This window comes from Vigna unguiculata, chromosome 1 (assembly GCF_004118075.2).
Source record: "Vigna unguiculata cultivar IT97K-499-35 chromosome 1, ASM411807v1, whole genome shotgun sequence".
Taxonomy (NCBI): Eukaryota; Viridiplantae; Streptophyta; class Magnoliopsida; order Fabales; family Fabaceae; genus Vigna; species Vigna unguiculata.
Genome location: NC_040279.1, coordinates 33,691,503 through 33,712,193, shown reverse-complemented (window position 1 = coordinate 33,712,193; position 20,691 = coordinate 33,691,503). Strand labels below are relative to the sequence as shown.

At 32.7% G+C, this 20,691-nt stretch overlaps 2 protein-coding genes across 3 annotated transcripts; one reads left to right on the top strand and one right to left on the bottom strand.

Moving 5' to 3' along the window:
- Positions 1-3,849: 3,849 nt before the first annotated feature.
- LOC114196116 (protein GPR107-like) lies at positions 3,850-5,762 on the bottom strand. Its single transcript, XM_028086651.1, has one exon. The coding sequence runs from the start codon at positions 5,607-5,609 to the stop codon at positions 4,287-4,289; it is 1,323 nt and encodes a 440-aa protein (XP_027942452.1). The 5' UTR covers positions 5,610-5,762; the 3' UTR covers positions 3,850-4,286.
- A 366-nt stretch (positions 5,763-6,128) lies between these two features.
- LOC114183629 (phosphatidate phosphatase PAH1-like) lies at positions 6,129-13,671 on the top strand. 2 transcript variants are annotated; one of them, XM_028070721.1, is made up of 12 exons: positions 6,129-6,458; positions 6,604-7,167; positions 7,200-8,401; positions 8,483-9,069; positions 9,161-9,234; positions 10,055-10,139; positions 11,110-11,196; positions 11,945-12,017; positions 12,678-12,721; positions 12,813-12,941; positions 13,031-13,129; positions 13,219-13,671. In XM_028070721.1, exons 2-12 carry the CDS (start codon positions 6,809-6,811, stop codon positions 13,270-13,272), a joined length of 2,793 nt encoding a protein of 930 aa, XP_027926522.1. In that variant the 5' UTR covers positions 6,129-6,458; positions 6,604-6,808; the 3' UTR covers positions 13,273-13,671. The 2 variants fall into 2 exon arrangements, with proteins under 2 accessions (XP_027926522.1, XP_027926515.1); XM_028070714.1 differs by having other exon boundaries at positions 6,133-6,458; positions 6,594-8,401.
- Positions 13,672-20,691: the final 7,020 nt, after the last annotated feature.

Below are 20,691 nucleotides of genomic sequence, written 5' to 3'. Positions count from 1 at the left end.
AATATGTGGTTTGGTTTGCCAGTTTTTATATTTTAAGCATTACTATACAAAACAGAGAAAATAGAAAACTTGTATTTGGAAAGATAATGAAACAACATGGAACCTAAATCATCAAAATGAAGAAACACCAAAATCAGTACAACCAAAATCAAACAAAACAAAATTAGGAAAAAAACAATGCAGAAAGTGGGAATTGTTGTTGTTGTGGGAACCAACGCTGCTATGAGCCTTGTCTCTCGATCTCGCTCTGCATCTCATCAAGGTGGTGGTGGTCGTTGTTGTCTGCCTCTTCTCCCGATCTCACTCTCCCTCGCATTTAGGTGGTGATGATCGTCGTTGTTTAGTGCCTCCTCTCTTGATCTCGCTTTCCCTCGTGTTGAGATGGTAGTCACTATTGTTGTGCTCACTCTCCCTCGCTTCGAGGTGGTGGTTGCGAGCGTTGTACACCTCCTCTTTAGGTCTTACTCTTCCTCGCGATTTCTATGCTTTACTGTGGATTGCAACGACTTTAAGTTGCAGGCATGGATTTTGCCTTTATTTTTGTTAACAAACCCTACCACCCAACCTAAATAGCAGTTCATGAGTTTTGTTTTTAAACCACCTAACCCAATGAGCAATTAATGAGTTTTTACTTTTATTTAAACACGGTTTGTGAGTTAGGTCGACTTGGCATGCAGGTTGGACCTATGGGTTGGCGGTTTAGTGGGCCAGGCTATTCCGGGCCATTGGGTTGAAATGGCTGACCCATGTCGCTTTTTTTGTCGGGTTGGCGGACGGGCCCGTCGAGCCAGATCCATTTTTTCACCTATAATCATATCACTAAACTATAATCCATTTTTGTGGGTAACAAGAATCCGTAGACACATGTAATATGATACCTGTGTTGCATATGGCATCAATTGTTCTGTGGCAGAGACCAAGTGGGTCGGATCACAATTGAATCGCAATGCTTACACTCTTAAGTAAAAAGAGTTGTGCCCTGACTAATGACTATATCTTTTGGTCTAGTGATAAGCGCTCAATCCTAACCTGCATCTGACCCGTTTATAAATAGTTATTAAAATATCTGTTACCTACGAGTACTAATTATCCATTATAAATTTTATTCGCGAACACCTGCAGACACAAATATTTTTGCTATCCCTAATAATGTCTACACAAACATACAAATTCCACACATACTTTAAAACACACAATTTAATTATACTAAAACTTAAGCATACAATATATTTAATTTAAGTTATTTTACACACTTATTTTATGGCATAAAATATAACACCTATGTTCTTTGTACCGATAACTAATCTGAAATGTATGAAATAGATATAAGTAAAAGGTTTTTCATGAAGTTATTCATGTTTTACCCAACTACATTTAGAATGTATTAAATAGGTATAAGTTAAAGGTTTCATTAAAGTATCAGTGTTTTGCACAACTATATTTAGAATTAATGTTATAATATTTTGCAGCATGTAAATATCAATTGTATCATTTTCTCAAGAAAAATATCTCAAAACTAATGTAAAGTACAACAAAGGAAAAATAAATTATTATTTCGTCCATGATTCAAATTATTTTCATCCAAGTGACATGACAACCACATTTGTTTGTCTATTCTGTTGTGGCTTGTGCTCAACGTACAAACTTAAAGAGATGGTTTCAAATTTTTTCAATGACATTGGAAAGGTTGAATCCCAATTCATTAAATGGTGTATGTTTTTTACACAACTATATTTGAGATTAATGTGATAATTATATTTTTCTCAATACGTTGATGAAAAGACTAATTACCGAAGTTTGTCAATGGATAGATAAAAAAAAAACTAGTAGGTGAAGGAAAATCATAAATATAGAGAAGTAAAAATCAATTATTATTCCACTCTTATTTCAGTTTTTTTTTTTTTTTTTTCATTCATCTGCGTGCAATGATGCTAATGTGTGGAGTTAATTGTCATTCATACATTCAATCTAACTTGTCAATTTTTGTTTTTTTAATACATATAAGTTTAGGTTTTTTATTTTTAAGAAAATACAGTTTCCTGTTTATTGGACGATGTAATATATTATATATTTCTGTAAGGAAAGATAATTCATAATTAATTAGATGATAGGTTAGATTCCAATTGAATAATGATTAGTTTTACATATATTGGCTACATTGTTATTTCCAAGTTAGCTTTGCATACTTTGTCTAGATTGTTATTTCAAAAGGATTTTTTTTTTTTTACATTCAAAGAATCTTTAATAATTAGAAAAAATAAATCTTTATAAATGTAAAAAAATAAAGAAAAGAAAAATATTGAATTTCAGTTAGTTGCATAAATTGAGTGGAAGTGACAATATATTATTGTTGTATTCCAGATGATGGTTGAGAAGAAGTTTTATTCTCACATACGAAGCTAAGAAGGTTTTGTCTCCACTAATTTAAAAATGAATATGCCTAAAGATTATATTGTACACTGAAAATATGTTTATCCCTTTTTACTCAACGTGGGGCAACTTTTATTCTCTTGTCACTTTCTCAAAAATATTAAAACCTAAAATTTCAAGATCACAAAGAATAGAATCTTCACAAAGGATCATTTTTTTAAAATATATTCAATAAGTACAGGAGTGTTCTGTGCAATTATAGCCATTGAAATAAAGTGGATTTCAAAACCCAACCAAATTATCATATATTTATTTTCAGTAATATGTATCCAAGATGGTCTTTTCTTCAACTATTTTTTTTATACCTTTTTAAGAAAATTTAATATCCCAAAATTAAATTATTTAAATCAAAATAAGTTTTTTGTTTGGTTAAGTTTGTTGAAAATAGTTTTAAGATTATTTTTTTATGAACTTCTTTTACACTTTTTATGAAGTTTAAAAGGACAAAAATTGTTAATAAATAAAAACTACAACTTCTTAGCTTTGTAAGAACAGTTTTTTTTTTTTTTTCTTTTCAAATTTTAGGTATTATCTCAAGCATGCCGGTAAAATTATAGATATTTTCTTAAGCTTAAAAACAATTTAAATATTTAAAACTAGATAAAATGAACAATATATGTATTTGTGCTTATTTACTCTACCACGTATCGTAACCATTTTAATAAAATTGAAATACTCTTTTAAACATTTTTTAATATAGTTACATTAGAAAAAAAAAAAAAAACCACTTGTACCACATAATCCACGTTGCATGATCCTGATTCAGTTCAATGGCTATTATTTATGAATGGTGGTGTATAGTGGACCACTTGCTAAGGTGATCGCCCTAGAATTATTAGTCTCGTTTGTCCCTTTCAAAGGTGTCTAAAAAGTCTCTAAACAAATGGCAATTTTTTTTATCACTTTTGCTTTCTATTTTTTTCATTTTTTTTTCAAATAATCTCGCACAAAATAAATTGCACATCAAAATTGAAGTTCAAACTAACTAGAAACTCCTAAATGGGCTTATAGACACACTATTAACTGAAAGCATTCGAAGTAGGTTATCCTGTTAACACATTATTATACATAGATACTTGGGAGCTAGAAACATTGGTGTGTGATAATTATTATCTACCAACCGAAACCACCCAATTTCCACAAGCTGTCAACGATCAACCAATTAGACCTAAATGACTCCTTCAAAAAAGAACAACTGGTAATATTATGGAACTATCCACAGGCAATTCAAAAAATGCTCTATTCAATAGCACAGTCACCAACTAAAGAAGCATAATTGCTTTATTATTCTAGACTACATCATAAGTAAGGCACATCAGTTAGTCGATGAATTTTTCCTTCTTGTTTTCTTCTCCTTCAAGTAATTTTTTTGAAAAATTTGTCCAATATTCTCTAATCAGGGTCTTTGTATAGCAAAACTAAATAAAAAAGCAATAGGAATTATGAAAGGAATTGCACACAAATGAGTAATATAAAGTAAAGCAACAGTATTATACGACTAGGAACAATTTGGATAAAGTAAGAAACTAATGAATGAATTGAGAAATGTACAGAGCACCTGTTGTTGCCGCCAAATCTGAAGGAAGAAATCCAAGAATGATCGATCAATAGAAGATCTCACCGGTACAACTTCTCAAAATGACATATAGCTTGAAATGGACAAAAGGAAAGTGGAAAACCTTTTTCTATGCCGCGGAATTCATCATCATCATCATCATCATCAAAAAGCTAACCAAGAAAAAAAGAAGCTAAATATAGAGGCAGTATTCCCTGTGGACACTTCTCTAGCAGCAGAAGGTTTAAAGGGGTATAGTAAAACAAAGGAGAAAAGGGTAAGCATTCCATAAACAAGATCTTCAAAGCTCAAACTCTTCATCCTTGAGAGCAATCTCCGCAGCCTCCTCCTCCTCCTCATCAAGCACAAAGTACTCATTCTTCTCCACAGGTCTAAACATGTAGAACATGACAACATAAAACGCAAGACTAGCAGTTTCCTCCGCAGCATTGCTCACCCATTGGTACTTATAAGCCGCAATAGTCCTCAAAGCAAACACCACTATTCTGGTGAAATACAAGTAGCCAATAACAACAATATAAAATTGTCTGAAAAGTGTTAACTTGGCCAAATTCCTCGAAGCCTTCCCATCGGTTTTGGAGGTCTCTCTCAGAGACCTTATAGACCAAACAATGGGGAAAATAATAGCACAACAGCAGATAATATCCACAAGCAAAAACACCTGGTTCCAAGTAACCCAGTCTTTGATAAAAGGCCCGGTTTCCCCAATCACAACGGAAGCCAAGTTAGCCAGAACCTGAAGCGGGATCACAATCATCAAGACCTTCTTCTCCCTGTCCTGCAAAAAGGGTTTGAGAAAAGACCATCCGGTCCCTATCAAAACGATGACGGTGAAGAGCAAAACGACGCGGATGAACTGAAATATATAAAACAACACGTCCCAGCCATGAGGGAGGCCGGTGACTTTCACGTAATGCTTGTCCTCGGCGGCGCAGATTAGATTCAAGGCCTTCATGAGGAGCAAGAGAGCCATGAGGATGTGAATGCGGTGAACGGAGCGGCTGTTGGTGTAGCAGATGTAGAGCCAGAAGACGAAGAATGCGAAGTAGATTATGGAGAAGAGGAAGAAGAGGGAGGGGAGCTGGGTCTGACCGGCGGAGAGGAAGTCGCGGGAAGCGTCGGAGTCGAGATTGTAGACCTCGGTGTGGACGACCATGGTGACCGAGGTTTCCGGTGCGCAGTTGGCGAAGAAGAGGCTATACTCGTTGGGGGAGGTGACCGGGTATGAGCGGTTGAAGGAGGCCAAGGGGGGAGGGGAGAGGTCGCGGAATGTGAAGAGGCGGAGGATGTAGTGGGAGTCGAGGACGCAGAAGGAAGGGTTCTGTTGGATCTCCATCAGCACTTGGAGGAGAGACTCTTCGTTCAGGAGGAAGAATCCCAACCGCGACGATTCCGGTTGCACCGCCGAGGAGAGCACGCCCACGGACACCGAGGACACTGCGATGGACACATGGCCTTTGTGCGTGAACCCGAATTTCTCGAACAGGATCATGGGGCGGGTGTCGGATCTTATGGTGAGGAACTTTATCTCCGCCGTGGAGGGGGAGAGGAGGAAGAAGAGGATGAGCAGCAAGAATACCGTTCGCATTTCGGCCATGGCCATTGCTCTGGTTTGGGTTCAGAATGTGTGCAAATTCGATCTCAACATATTATCATATTCATAGATCTGAATCTGCTTCTGAACTCCTTCTTCACGACGATGACTTGCCACCTACGCAGAGCCAACATTCCATGGGCCTTCAACAAACAATTACTGTTCTTATTCAAGCCCAATACGGCCTTTTTTCCCTCTTTTGGCCCATTAATTTTATTCTTCATTGCATCATGATCATGGATCTTCTAACATTTGTATAAAAGGACTCCTTGTGATTATAACACTAAAATATTTAATTTTAATTTACTTTTACACATTGAACCACGATATACTCTATTAAATTGGTTTTTTATACATTTTAAATTCAGAAATTTTATTTCATAAATAATAAATAAATTTTTATTTTATTTAATTTTTGTCACAGAAATATTGTAGGGATCGTTAAAGACGAGACAGTTCTAGTTCTTAGAAGTTCTTACACGAAATTTGTTTCCTAACATGATCTGGATATAAACATAAAATTGTCGTGAAAAACACTTGTGATTTCCAACGGCAACTAACTAGTATGAAATGGCGGAAGAGCCCTCACACGGTTCGTAATCTGGGTTGGCACGATTTATTTATTGCTCTGCTTTGTAGTTACTGTTCAAACTTCTAATACCTGATTTTTCTCTCTTTATCCATTCATTCATCAAAACAAATAAATAAACCCAATAAAAAAAAGTCTTCAGTTGGAAACCCCCAGGAAAAAAACCCAACAGCATTCAACGCACTGCAAGAATCTCAAGAAACCTTGTTGCTAAAACAACGCAAATCGTCTTTAATTTTTTTTCAGCTCTCTTATTGGTTTCTCAATCTGTAAGTCTCGCTGCCTTTTTCTTCTTCTTTCTTGAACTAGTTTTTGCTATTTTCAAACGTTGAAATTGTGACTTGAAATTGAGTTGCTCGAATTTCATCACCTTAATCATCATTCCGTTTGTTAATTTTGTCGAGTGCCATGCAGTGCTGTTTTTGAACAAGAATTTGAAATCACTGGGAAACAAAAACAAGAAATTAGGATAATCTTGGGTTAGGTGGGTTGGTGAGTAATTTAAGTATATGGTTGTATCAACCTGTTGCGATTTTAACAAAGCACGATCAGACTCAAGAAATTTGAGGTCTGAGTTTCGGGCCTCCCAAAAGATTTGGTCATTGGTTGCTGCCCAAGAATGAATGTGGTGGGCAAAGTTGGAAGCTTGATAACCCAAGGTGTCTATTCAGTTGCGACCCCTTTTCATCCATTTGGTGGGGCGGTTGATGTCATTGTTGTTCAGCAGCAAGATGGCACGTTCCGCTGCACGCCGTGGTATGTTCGCTTTGGTAAGTTTCAAGGTGTGCTCAAAGGTGCTGAAAAGGTTGTTCGGATAAACGTCAATGGGGTTGAAGCACACTTCCACATGTATCTTGACAATTCGGGGGAGGCTTATTTTGTAAAAGAGGTGGATGATGATGGTGGTGATAAAGGAATAAAGTCAAATGGGACTGCTGATAACTCTGAGTCTAGTCAAGAAAACGGTGGTGTCGAAATTGATAAAAAAATAATAGTTATCTGAGCATGGATGATAGAGTTGGTCACAGATTTGATCATAGCATATCTGATTCAGGGGTGCGGTATCTTACTGGTGAAGGCCATTCCTCGGTTTTGTCACAACTTCAAAGGGCAGAATCTGATGTCGATAGGAGGTTTTATGAGTTCCCAGATGATCAATCATCTTTTGAAGGTTCACTTGATGTTTCGGAATATGATTCTACAAGATATGAGAATCTAGATGCGGATAATTTTATGGACACACAGGGCTCCCATCCAGAGGTGGTTTTGGTCAGTGTTGATGGTCATGTATTGACGGCCCCTATCTCAGAATCGGAGCAGAATGAGGACAATGTTCAGTTAAAAAATCCTCAATTTCATCTAGGCCCAGGTGAAGAGACTGACTTCTTTGAGGGCAATGGGGAACTTATTTCTGATGAAAATGCTTGGACTGCTGATTATGCTACTCCACTGGATGCTCCTAGTAGTTATGACACTAAGGTAGATGATGATACTTCCGGGCTCTTGTTGGAAGCTCAAAGACAGGAGGAAATTAATTGTAGCACTGAGGAAACCTTAGTGATTGAAAATCAAGAAAATCATCTTTTGCAAACTGATTCAGAAGAGGCTGTATCTTGTATGAAGAGAGAGAGTGTCTTCAAAAGTTGTTTGGAATTACGTGAGTTTACTCAGCAGGCTGGAAACGATGATTTACAAGATGTGGATTCTTCATTGGAGGTTCAAAATTCAGCAGAGGAATCTAATGCACATATTTCAATTACTGATGAGAATAAAGACGAAAACATTCAGGTTGATATACAAGATGTAGGTTCTTCACTGGAGGTTCGATATATTGCAGAGAAATGCATTGCAAATGGTTCAATTACTGATGAAAATAAACAAGGAAACATCGAACAATGTAGAAAAAGTGACAAGTTATCTCCCCTTAGTGCGCCTTCTTCCTTGGATGACCATAGTTCTCCAGAATTAAAAGTAGAACCTCAAGTGGTTGATAGAGATGCATCAGTGAACGTTGACACTGGTTCTGACAGTCATTCTGGCACTAAAGATGTTATTGAATGTAATGATGAACGTGTTGGAGAGTCGGTAACAAATGATCAGGTAGATGATAGTGAACGAACTCCTGCAATTGAAGATGGCAGTAAGAAAACTGAACTCACTGAACCTCAAATTGTAACTTCCATTGACGAGGACCAATGTCATTCTGCTTTGAGTAAGAACTAAAAACTGCGCTTCAAATTAGTTTGGCTTATTTTAGGCAACTAAATTTTTATTTTTCTCAAAATATGTGCAGGATTTGAGGCCTCACTTTGTGGTCACGAACTTAAGGTGGGTATGGGTTTGGTTGCTGCTGCTGAGGTTTTTGAAGCACATCGGATATCTGCAGAGGAATTTAGAAGTTCAGCATCATCCATAATTAAGAATGAAAATCTGGTTTTGAAGTTCAGAGACACGTATCTGCGGTGGGAAAAGGCTGCTCCTCTTGTCCTTGGAAAGACTGTATTTGGTTTAGACTTACCTGTTGATCCCAGAGATACAATTCCAGTGGGACAGGATGATGCAGTAAAGGCTACAAATGAAGGTTCTGGGCCAGCTTCATCTGGACGCAGATGGAGACTTTGGCCTATTCCTTTTAGAAGAGTCAAGACAATTGAGCACACTGATAGTGAATCAAATGAGGATGTATTTGTAGATTCCGAGTCTGATTGGCAAACTTCTACTGTTGAACCTTCTCCAACATCTGCTAGGCACGAGTCTCCTCGCAAGCAATTCGTGAGGACAAATGTTCCATCGAATGAGATGATAGCGTCCTTAAATCTCAAGGATGGTCAAAATTTGGTAACCTTCAGTTTCTCTTCCAGGGTTCTTGGAAAACAGCAGGTTTGGCATTAATTGTGAATCTGAGTTCCATGTGACTATTCACACAGTTAGGTTTTGCTTACTTTAGCAGGGATGTTTAATCATGTTACAGGTTGATGCTCATATTTACTTATGGAAGTGGAATGCACGAATTGTAATTTCAGATGTAGATGGAACTATTACCAAGTAAGACTAGAGATAATTCTACTTATGCTTCTTAATGTTCTTTTAACTTACGGAACAATTGTAATTTCTCATGTACATGGAACAATTACCTAGTAAGACCAGAGGTAGAATTTCTTATGCTATTTATTGTTCTTTTGTTAATTCATTACAATACCTCTGCTCCCTGCTTTGGACATTACTTTTGATGAAATCAGAATGTGGTCCTAAAATGCTAATTTTAATAATAATTTATAATTCTGGATTTTACTGGATGAAGGAATATATAAAAGAGAACGCTAGTTCCGTTTTTTTTATGGTTTATGGTACAGGGTTAGGCTTTGAGTAGTCTTATGATACCTTAACATTATGTTTATTCAGATTGTCGGGTTGGGATGAACAACCTTTCTATCATTAGCTTGTGTGCATACAATATTAGGGCAATCCTTTTTTCTAAATCTTGAAATGAATTGTCATGTCTTTTTTTTTTTTTTTTTTACTTCTTTCAAGTGATGTTCACTTACTATGAAATTTATTATCATTATTAGGTTGTTTTTACATTAATGTAATTAGAAAAAGTTGTTTAAATGAATGCTTTTGCGGTTATGAGTAGGTGAATGGGTTCGTATTAACTAGTTTATGCTGACTGCCAAAGGTTGATGAACAGTCCTTTACCCAGCCTTTGAAAACCATAGACAGAGTTTATGGCTAGCTAAACATATGAAACATGAAACTAAAATAAGAAAAAAAATTCCTGCTAGAACAGAAGACAGAGTTGCATTATTATGGCATTGATTTCATTTCGTATCAACTCCTTAGTGCTTTACTATTTTCTTCCTTTCAGATCTGACGTTTTAGGGCAGGTCATGCCTTTAGTTGGCAGAGATTGGACACAGTCTGGAGTTGCAAGGCTTTTCTCAGCTATTAAAGTATGTACATTTCTTTTACTTTCACATTGAAGTTTATGTCAAATGAGATGGAGTAAGGTTGTTAATGTCTACATTTAATGAGGTCAATCCTGTAAAAGGAATCTTGTGTAGTGGACATGTAATCAAATATCTGCTTTGTTGTTGCTGTCATTTCTGAATGTTTTCAACAGTCATAAGTTTTACATGATTCTCAAATTATTGGTGGCTTGACTTTTGTAACGATATTTGAGTTTGGCTTTGGAGAAAAGGAAAAGAACATTCAGTTCCCAGTAACTGGTATTTACTTAATTGGAGTTCTATTTTAAGGATGATAAACTATAGATCAAGAGTTTTTGTTGCATCTGGAGTGGTTTTTTCAAATACTTGGAGAGATTTTATGCTAATTTGTGTGTGTATGGATGTATACATGTAGACGCAAGCAATTTATATATATTATGCAAATTGATTTCACTGCACTAAGCTTCAGCTATTTATGACTATACAGAGATGAGCTAACTATGCTAGTGAACAAACTATGGTACAGAGGCTAACTGTAGTAAGGATAACAAACTGTAATTAACAAAGTTTAGTTAAGCTAATAAATTGTAACAAACTTATTACAGAGATCCTGAAAAGTATGAGGTATACAGCCGATTAATGTATATACTTGAATACCATGCACCTAAAATGGTAATGGACAATGCCCACAAGCCTCTTTCAATGACATTTACGATTTTTTTACTGTTTCGTTTTGAGGTTTGCACACTTAATCAACATTATTATTTTTTGCTTCAGTACTTGTTTTCTGCTTGCCTTCTCTTGCTTTGGAATTTTTTGCAGATACGTGTAGTGGGTATGAGCTGACCTTTTTCTATCTGTATAATGTAAAAGGCAACATAGTGTGCCTGATGTTATCATGTTTTCCCATTATTTCACTGTATTTTATACCAAGAAGATTAATGTCTCATACTAGATTCTATTTTTATGTCAGGAAAATGGATACCAGCTACTGTTTTTGAGTGCCCGTGCTATTGTCCAAGCTTATCTTACCAGGAGCTTTTTGGTTAACCTGAAACAGGTACTGAACCAAGCTCTTCTGTAAACAAGAAAAGATTTTTTTATAGTAGGATTATTCTGTTTCTAGTGTTGATGCCTGAAACCCTTCTATGGGATTTCTTTTTGAATAGTTTAGCATAAAGTTAATTGTGTAGGGCTGTGGGTTATCAACTTTCATTATTCTTCCAGTCTTGTCAAATTGGCATATGAAAATCACATCATACTGACAATTGAAAGACGTGTTGAAGCAATCTGACATCAATTGATAAGAAGTATGGGAGTACCACACAATAAAAGCTAACGAGTTTAGCCAGAGAGTCCAAGACTTTATAAACCTCATATCAGAATGTTATAATTCCAATATGGGACTCAAGTCCCATACCTAAAAATTGGATATATCATCACTTTTAACTCTTCAATTTTGTAATTTCTGTTTCTTTATATCTTTGCATCTTGACTGGATAGTTATCTTTGTAAAATTGTGTTAGGTACCAAGAGGTTCCAATCTTAAAGGTCAATTCTAGGAGGCAAAAGAACCAATGTGATGTGGTGGGTAGTTAGGAGGGCCTCTTTGTAGGTTAGGGGAATTAAGAGAAGGATTAATAAATATCATTGTATATTGTACAAGGCTAATGCTTTTGTAATTGATCTAAACTGTTTTCATGGTGTAAAGGGGGTTTTCCCTTGTCAGAGCAGAATTATAGAATTCCTCTCTGCTAGCTAGTGCATCCCCCACCTCTAGGTGATACTAAAAGTTCATATATTTGCAGGATGGCAAGACCTTACCCAATGGACCTGTTGTTATTTCTCCAGACGGACTATTTCCCTCTCTTTACCGAGAAGGTGAGACACTTTTAATGTTAGAGCAATTGCGATTGAATATGTATTGCAATTTTAGTTTATGTAGCCCCACTTGTGATTCATGGATGATATAATGACTTCTCTTTCCGCGGATGTTCACATGCTTACATATGATGATTCCATTTTTGTGAAGACTTGTATAATGTTGTCAATATCACCAAAGTGAGCTAGACAGTAAACGGTATGGTGGACCAAAGCATGGAATCTATTGTGACTATAGGACATATGAGTGATGCAAATACATGATTTCAGCAAAATTAAGTGTTTTCTGAGTTTTGACTACTGTTAGGCTAATGGACTTCTTGATATTTAATCATTTCATCATTATGTGTTTGGAGTTCTGTGTTAAGTGGCTGGGTATATCTTTGCTTGGGCTTATGTATTGATTTTGAATTACGATGTTATTAAAAGTTTTAATATACTTTCCTTGGTTTATCAACAGCAAAAAGAATATGGACTCCTATTATTTTGTTTGGCATTGGATTATCTATAATCCTGATCTGTACTGATAGACACTACAAAGCTTTAAAGAAAAAAAACATTATAGTCAATTATCAATTATGTGTTTATGACATCCATCCTATTTTATTGAAGATACACATCTAACTTCTTATATTATTATGGGACTTTGACTGATGGAAGTAATAAGAAGGGCACCTCATGAGTTCAAGATTGCTTGTCTAGAGGTAATTTCCAAAACACAAGCAACTCAGAAGTGCCATCAAAATGTATTTTCCTTAATGACATCACACCTGTTCTGATAATAATGTTTTGCAGGATATCAAAAGACTTTTCCCTTCTGATTATAACCCATTCTATGCCGGGTTTGGCAATAGAGACACTGATGAACTTAGTTACAGGAAGATTGGAATCCCGAAGGGCAAGATATTTATCATCAATCCCAAGGTGTGAATCCTGGATTGATGTTTTTTTTACCATAGTATTTTCTTTTGTTCTCACAGGGTATACTAACAAAATGCCATGAAAACAAATAGGGTGAAGTCGCAACAAGTCACCGTATTGATTCAAAATCCTACACATCATTACACACACTCGTCAATGACATGTTCCCTCCCACTTCCTTGGTTGAGCAGGTGATAAAAGAGTCTCCAAAACTTGTAGATTTGCAAGTTATGAACTTTACAACTAATAAGATTTGATTTGCAATTTTCAATTATGACAGGAGGATTTCAACTCATGGAATTATTGGAGAATGCCTTTTCCAGAAGTGGATTAGTTCAATGCTTAAGGTATTTTGTTCCCTTTTTTGACAAGGATCCGTTGGTATGGGACCATCCAAGATGTTGATCGATAATGCAACATGTCCTTTCTACTTGGCACAAAACTGTGACATGATTGGAAAGTGTCCTACTACACGGGAATTCGATGATTGCATACAAGTGATCTCGCAGAACGTTATTCAACACGCCTTTGTTTTTCTTCTTTTTGATCTTCATTGAATCTTGATTAATCATTACCCATTAATCAATCATCCACATTGTATAACATTTGGTTTACATGTATTATACTCATTTTTTCCCGACCAATATATTGTCCAGGCCAACATCTGTACAACATATTCACTGTCATAAAAAAACATGTTATCCCAAATAATTGGGTTATCCTTTTCTTTCCAGAACCCTCCTCCCTCACGTTCAGTTCATTACAAGTTTCATATCAATTACTTCAAATATTGAGCCAAGTTCAGAAACGTTGAAACCATTGCATTCAAAAATGCATCCACCGACTGATTCAATAAGAAACTGTCTTCACCCATGTATCTGTATCTACATTAGTTTCCATTCGTTGCACCTGGCCGCACGAGTGAAATGAAAACTCGTACAAGGTACGGTGAAGTACTGTATGAGTACGTATAGCACATCAAATTATGTTTTTGAAACATTTTAAACGGAAATTGAAACATGCAGAATACTGGGGTAACGAATTCCACCAAGCTAGTACTGCAATTACTCCCCTTTTTAATACGGGTACATGTCATGCAGTACATGTCACAATTGTCCATTCAACATGTGAAGTGGCATCCACATTTTTGTCGAGTACTTAAGAGACTAACAAAGAAAACCAGAGCCTATAATTCACAGGCTTTTATAGTTTTTGCTTTTGCACTTGCTGTTTCACGTATAAATAAAGTACATTGATATTTTACCAGCACATTTCTTTTTACTATTATTTGACATTACTTTTCATTATTATTCGTTCTCTTTTTTATCTAGAAATATAGAAATTAACTTTTGTCTGAAAAAAGTCATTAAGTTTTAAGTTTAAACATATTTTTATCAGTGATAAATAATATATTGTACACTGTACTGTTTTTGCCCTTTGTAAAAAACATTTTGAAATGAGAGTAACACCGAATTTACCCTCTTAACTAGTTTTGTAGCAGCATTAAAACTAGAATCCAATCCCAGTGTTCCAATTTAGAAGCATAACTTTATTTTTACCTTAAAAAATGAGAGAAACAGGTTTTTTGAATATCTCTGAAGTTGTTTTGGCAGATGTTAACATGTCTTTATAGTTCCTAACGCTATTCAAGTTGGATGGAGAATGAGAATAGGAAGTTCGTGAAGGACAAAGCAATTGCTTTCGAGCTTTGTTTTGTTGCTCATTCTTTATTTTTCGAAACCAACGCTCTTTGGTAATCACATACCAACTGCATCATCACCCTCTCATTTCATCAGGTCAAACATGTTAGAACTTCCAAAGACATAAACAAACCCAAATGCTAAAAAAGAGAACACTTGTATTTGACCAAGTCAAAATAAATTAACGTATTTACCACATCACATCATTCCCCATGACTCATTTTACTTTATTTTAAATTTTATTTCCCTCCTTCATAATACGAGTTTATAAAATTAAATTAAGAGAGGAAGGGATAGACCAGATTAAAAAGATTTTTTCTCCTTAATTATCTAAATTATTATAAGAAAGTTATAATTCTGTCTTAGAATTACGAGATCATAATTATTTAGAGAATCTTTAAGAATAAAATACTAATCTTTCTCTAAATAAACAGAGATAATATAAAAAGAACTTCTACAATGATTTTAAAGCACCTTTCTTAGCCCTTTCAATGGAAAATGTAAACCTAAGTTGAGGTTTCAGATTCAGGACCTTTTTGCTTCTAAAAAATCATCAATCTAAATATAATAGATAATGTAATATAGAGAATAAATGTTTATTTTATATAACTAAATTTATTATAATACATATATAATTACGTATTTTAATTAAAATTTATAAAAATAAAGTGTTTTATATTTATGATAAATAATTTATAATCTCATATAAAATTATTTTTAAATTAACAGTTTTTTTTAAATATTGAAATTTAATTTACAAGTAGAGATGAAAAAAATTGAAAAAGATAATAAATTATTTTTTGAATAAAAACCCTTTTTGTTGAATAGTGGTTGATAAATAAAAGGGTGTACACATGATTAATTGATATAAAATTGAGAGTAGGCACAAAAGGAAAAATTGAAAAATCGACAAAACAAGCTTCCTCCATGAGAGATGCTGCGTTTAGGTTTCTGATAGTTAGACACGCCATTCCAAACGAGTTCTTCACTTTCAGACATGTCTTCATACAGTGAAGTTTTATGTTCTTTCGAAGACGTGGCAGAGAAGCACGTCGGTGTGTAACAACAAATTAAAAAAAAAAAATGCCATTTCATTTCATTTGCCTTGTCATTAATGTTGAATTTAAGCACCTATTTATAACTCATTTTTTACATGCATGAAAGTGCTAGTATGAGTCACTGTTGCATGGCAGTGTTACGTTAATGAGTGATTACTGAAACACGCAAAGATAAGGACGCGAAGATTCAGTTTATTGAGACCTCTCCCAAAGTAGATGTATCATTTACCTACTTCGGTACTAGATTCGATCTAGTCTGTGAATCATTCTTTAGTTTCATTTTCATGGTACGAACAACAAGGCTCAGACTGTGTTACTTCCATTGAAACTCAATAAAAAAAACAACGTTAGTGTCAACATCGTCCTGAGTTGGAGACTCTCAACCTGTACTTAACGTGTATCAAATTCAAATGGAAGAAGACAACAAAAATAAGGATATTATTATCAATGAATGAAACATATGCATGATTGTGTCAATTATGGATCCCACACTAATCCGGTGTCCTTGTAAAAGAAGTAGGTTTGGTGTCCTCCCACATTAATTCAATTCAATATAAATATAAAATGTGACATTATTTTAGTTCCCGGTCAAAATTCATTTAGTCATAGGAGATAAAGAGAGTGTAGGTGTTACCATCCACCTCCACCACCACTCTATAACTATAGAATTTGGATTTTTTGTTGAGATTTGTTGTGCTGTTATGCCTTCATGATACAGTTCACTAATTTTGACGTTTTAAAATATGTTAAAAAAGATATTTAAAATACTAATACAGTATATTTTTAATACTCAGCATAGAACAATACGAAAAAAACAAGTAGAGAATCTGGACTCATAACTATATTGCTATATTGTGTGATCTCTCGTTCAATTTAATGTCGGTCATCTAGTCCTTGTCGGTTTTACCCTCCCTTCCTCACCTTTGTCATACTTTGTTTACACCACGTGTCTTATGCGTCTCCATGCACCTTTGATCTCTGTGCCTCCATGCATCTATGCTACTGCATCAATTGAACAAGACAACAAACCATAGGTATTGAAAGACAACTAGAAAAGATTAAAAGTCGTGATCCCTAACAAGAACTGTGTGGCCGACATGAGATTAAATGACGGACCACACAATATAGTTATAGGATCATGATAGAAATAGGTGATAACACGTATTTCTTCATTTCCTATAACTAAATGGGATTTTGACTGTCAACTAAAATAAATGTCACATAAAAATATCTTCGTTATATCGACGTATAAGTACACCAAAAACTCCTTTTAAAAGTAACGCCCATGTATTTTGTTGGAATTAAACCTCTAACATGATTTTGAGTTGAAATTGCTTAATTTGCACCAAATATTGGTTGACTGAGAGCCTATAATTGAGTGAGAAGATTGCTCTAAACAGAAACAATAATTGTTCTAGAAAGTAGCCGTTAATAGGTGGTGTGTAGCAAAAAAGAATGATTAAAGCAGTGCATGTCCAAGGTGAAAGAATAATGAGGATGCATTGAAACAACGTAGATACAACTTTCTTTTCTTTTCATGTTAGCGTCATATCAATGTTAATTAGGTGTTGGATGGTTGACAACAAACCAACATTCACAACATTTCAACTTATATTAGTATTGGTATTAGACAAACAACTACTGCTTACTAGTTTTCAATCCTTTATGAAGAGACATGAAAATCTTTAATGTACAATGTTAAGTATCACTGTCACCAGATTTCATCAGTTCAGAATTCCTATATAATATTTATACTACTACATAACTTATTCTTTAATTTCTATAATTAAATTTGTATTTTAAAATTTTTGTATTCTATATAAATATATAAAGTATAAATTTCGAAAAATAAATCAAAGAATAAAAATAATAAAAATAATATTTAAAAAATTAAATTCTTTTCATATTTTAAGAAATAAAAAAATAAAAAGTACTAATATGAAAAAAATAAACAAACTTGCATGGCAAAACGCTTTAAATAAAATAATAATAATAAAAAAAAAGATAAAAGAAAGAAAATATTAAAATAATAAACAAAAACTCTATAAGTCCCATCCTACCCTCTTTCAAAAAAGGTTTCTCTTATATCTCTCATTTTCATATTCCTTTTTCTCTTTGCCATAATTCTCTCTCTTTATTTTTTTATATATATATATATATATATATATCATGTCCACCATTCTCTTTATTATATCATGTCGTTTATTCTCTACCATTATGTTATCATCTCAAAAGTTTGACTTTAAGATAATACACCCTTTTTTGTTAATATTAATATAGTTATATATATATATATATATATATATATATATATATATATTATTAATATAGTTTTATATATATATATATATATATATATATATATATATTTTTGAGTCATCATATGTTTCTGATATTTAAGATTAGAGAGAGAATAGTATGGGAAATTTCTCATAACAATAAAGGGTAAAATTTAATTACAAGTCCCATGTTCTAAATTCAATTCTTTAAGCTAATTACAAGTCAAATGTAAATTAACTCACTTAACTTAAAAATCAATTAAGAGTTTAAAGAAAAAGTCTTTTAACATCCACGATCCAATACTTTTGAAAACAATATGATTATTAATTCTTTTCTCACAATTGTGAGAAAAAAAAACAGAATGATAAATAACATAATATAGATATCTATTCATTATATAAATTCGTTGAGATATTAAGATATTTTTCAAGAAATTATACTTAGGTTTACATATTTTATTAAAAAACCAAATAAATGAAAACACAAGACACATCAAAATTGATGATTAAATATATTTTTGATTCTTTAATTTTTGGTGAAAATTAAAATTAGTCTTTTATTGAAATTTTAGACCAATTCAATCATCATTTTTAGAAATAAGTTAATTTAATCTTTTTAACCAGATTTTGTTAACTTTATTTAATATTTTAAATACGTTTCTTAATTAACATTAAAACGAAGATGTGTTAAACAATGTAAATAATATTATCATGAAATATGTGTGAAAAGTCAAATAAACTTAATAAAATTTGATTAAATTTATATATTTCTAAAATTAAAAGACTAAATTATATCAAAATTTTAAAAATAAACTGATTTAAAATTTTAATTAGAACTAACGAAAAAAATAATAATTAACCCTAAAATTAATAACCTGCTAAAGATAAACATAAATACAAGGTCGATATAATTTTTTTTCATAAATGATACAGCAGAGAGAGTGGTTTTATTCTTTGAATAAGGAAACCTTAATCGTTTTCCATTTTATTTCATTTTACTTTATCATTATACCTGTCAACACCGATGGATCTTAATAAGGTTCGCTGGCATATCTGAGTCTTATTTTTCTAAATTATTATGATAAAAAATAAAAAAATACTATTTATTATTTTTTATTACATTTTATTTTAAAAAAATGGTAAACTAACCCCACCACCGTCTGGTAGTTGAAAAATTCTTTACTTATGACAAATACTTGCGGGTGAATTTGTTTTCTTCTATAATTACCAATTCAATTAATAATCTTAATTGAATTAACGATCTTTTATACACCGAGTTCTCAATATAAAACATGTTTTATCTAAATATTACATTATATAAAAAAATTGTATAAAAGTAAAAGAAAAAGAAAGAAAATTTAAAAATCAGCGGGTTTAAACTTTTATCGTATTAGTATTAATTGTGCATGAAAAATAAGAAAATAAACATTCAATGAGAATAAATGTTTAATGATTGTCCAACATTATAAATATTATCTAAAACTATGAAGCATTGACTTGTATTTAAAGTGTGATAATGAATTATAAATAACTAATATAGAATATTGCAATAACAGTAAATAAATAAAATAACATTAATAACGAAAAATATAATTATTTATAACAAATTAAAAGTTAAAAAAAAGTAATTTTCACTTATTTTTCTTCTTTTCTTTTGTTTTCACTTACCTTTTTTTTTCCTATTTCTTTCATCTTTATCAAATCCATTATATACAACTCTCTTGCAACTAAAATTATCAAAAGGCTTGTTTATTGGCATAATTGTCATTTTTTCGACCTTTTTTTTGTTGAAAAAAAAATGCATGACTCAAAATATTATTAAAATATGTACTAAGATTAGTATGAGCTGAGCTGTATTTTATGTTAGCTTGGAAAGAAATTAATTAATTTTTATACTAAAGTAAATGGTATAATAAATACAGTAATAAATTTTGAATAACTCCTAGTAAAAAAAATCAATATTTATAGTAACTCATTCAAAAAATATTGTAATGTTAGAAGACTGTAATTTAATAGAGTCAGGGTGCAAGAAAATTTAATCTTAACAATTATAAAAGAATAGTTGAAACTAAAATAATCAAAGCAATATTGTCTGTGTATGATAATAACGCAAGACGTGTTCTTAGATAGGAGGCTTCCAAAGTTCGTTCAAAAGGTAATATTACAAAGGCATGAGAACTAAACATTAGGTCCTATTTCAATTAATTTGATTTGCATTTACTTGTATAAATTCATTTTATCTCTTATTTTTATTATATGTTTTATATTAAGAGATATATATTTTTCATAAGACTAAAAATTAAATCTGAAGAGGTTTGATAACATATGACATGATAAGTCTAACAAATAATAAATTTTAATATAATAGACTTTAAATATTTTTGATATCATGTTAAAGATTGATATTTAAGTCTAACTAAAACTTTTGATAATGTACACGTCACAACACTCTCAATGGATGAAAGAAAGGTTTTATGTGACTTAAAAGAAAAGAAAAAAGTTTTTCAAAATATCATAGTCCTTTCTTACAAAAATTGAGTTAGATTTAAAATTCACTCACTTAAATTAACTTATAATCTAAATTTTGTCATAATTCTTCATAAATTTTATTTCTGAATGCATACATGTGGTTACAAATATAGATTTTATTTTATAAATAAATAAATTAGGAAATATTGGTAATATATAAGAAGGTTTGGGAGCACCTTCCCTCTTC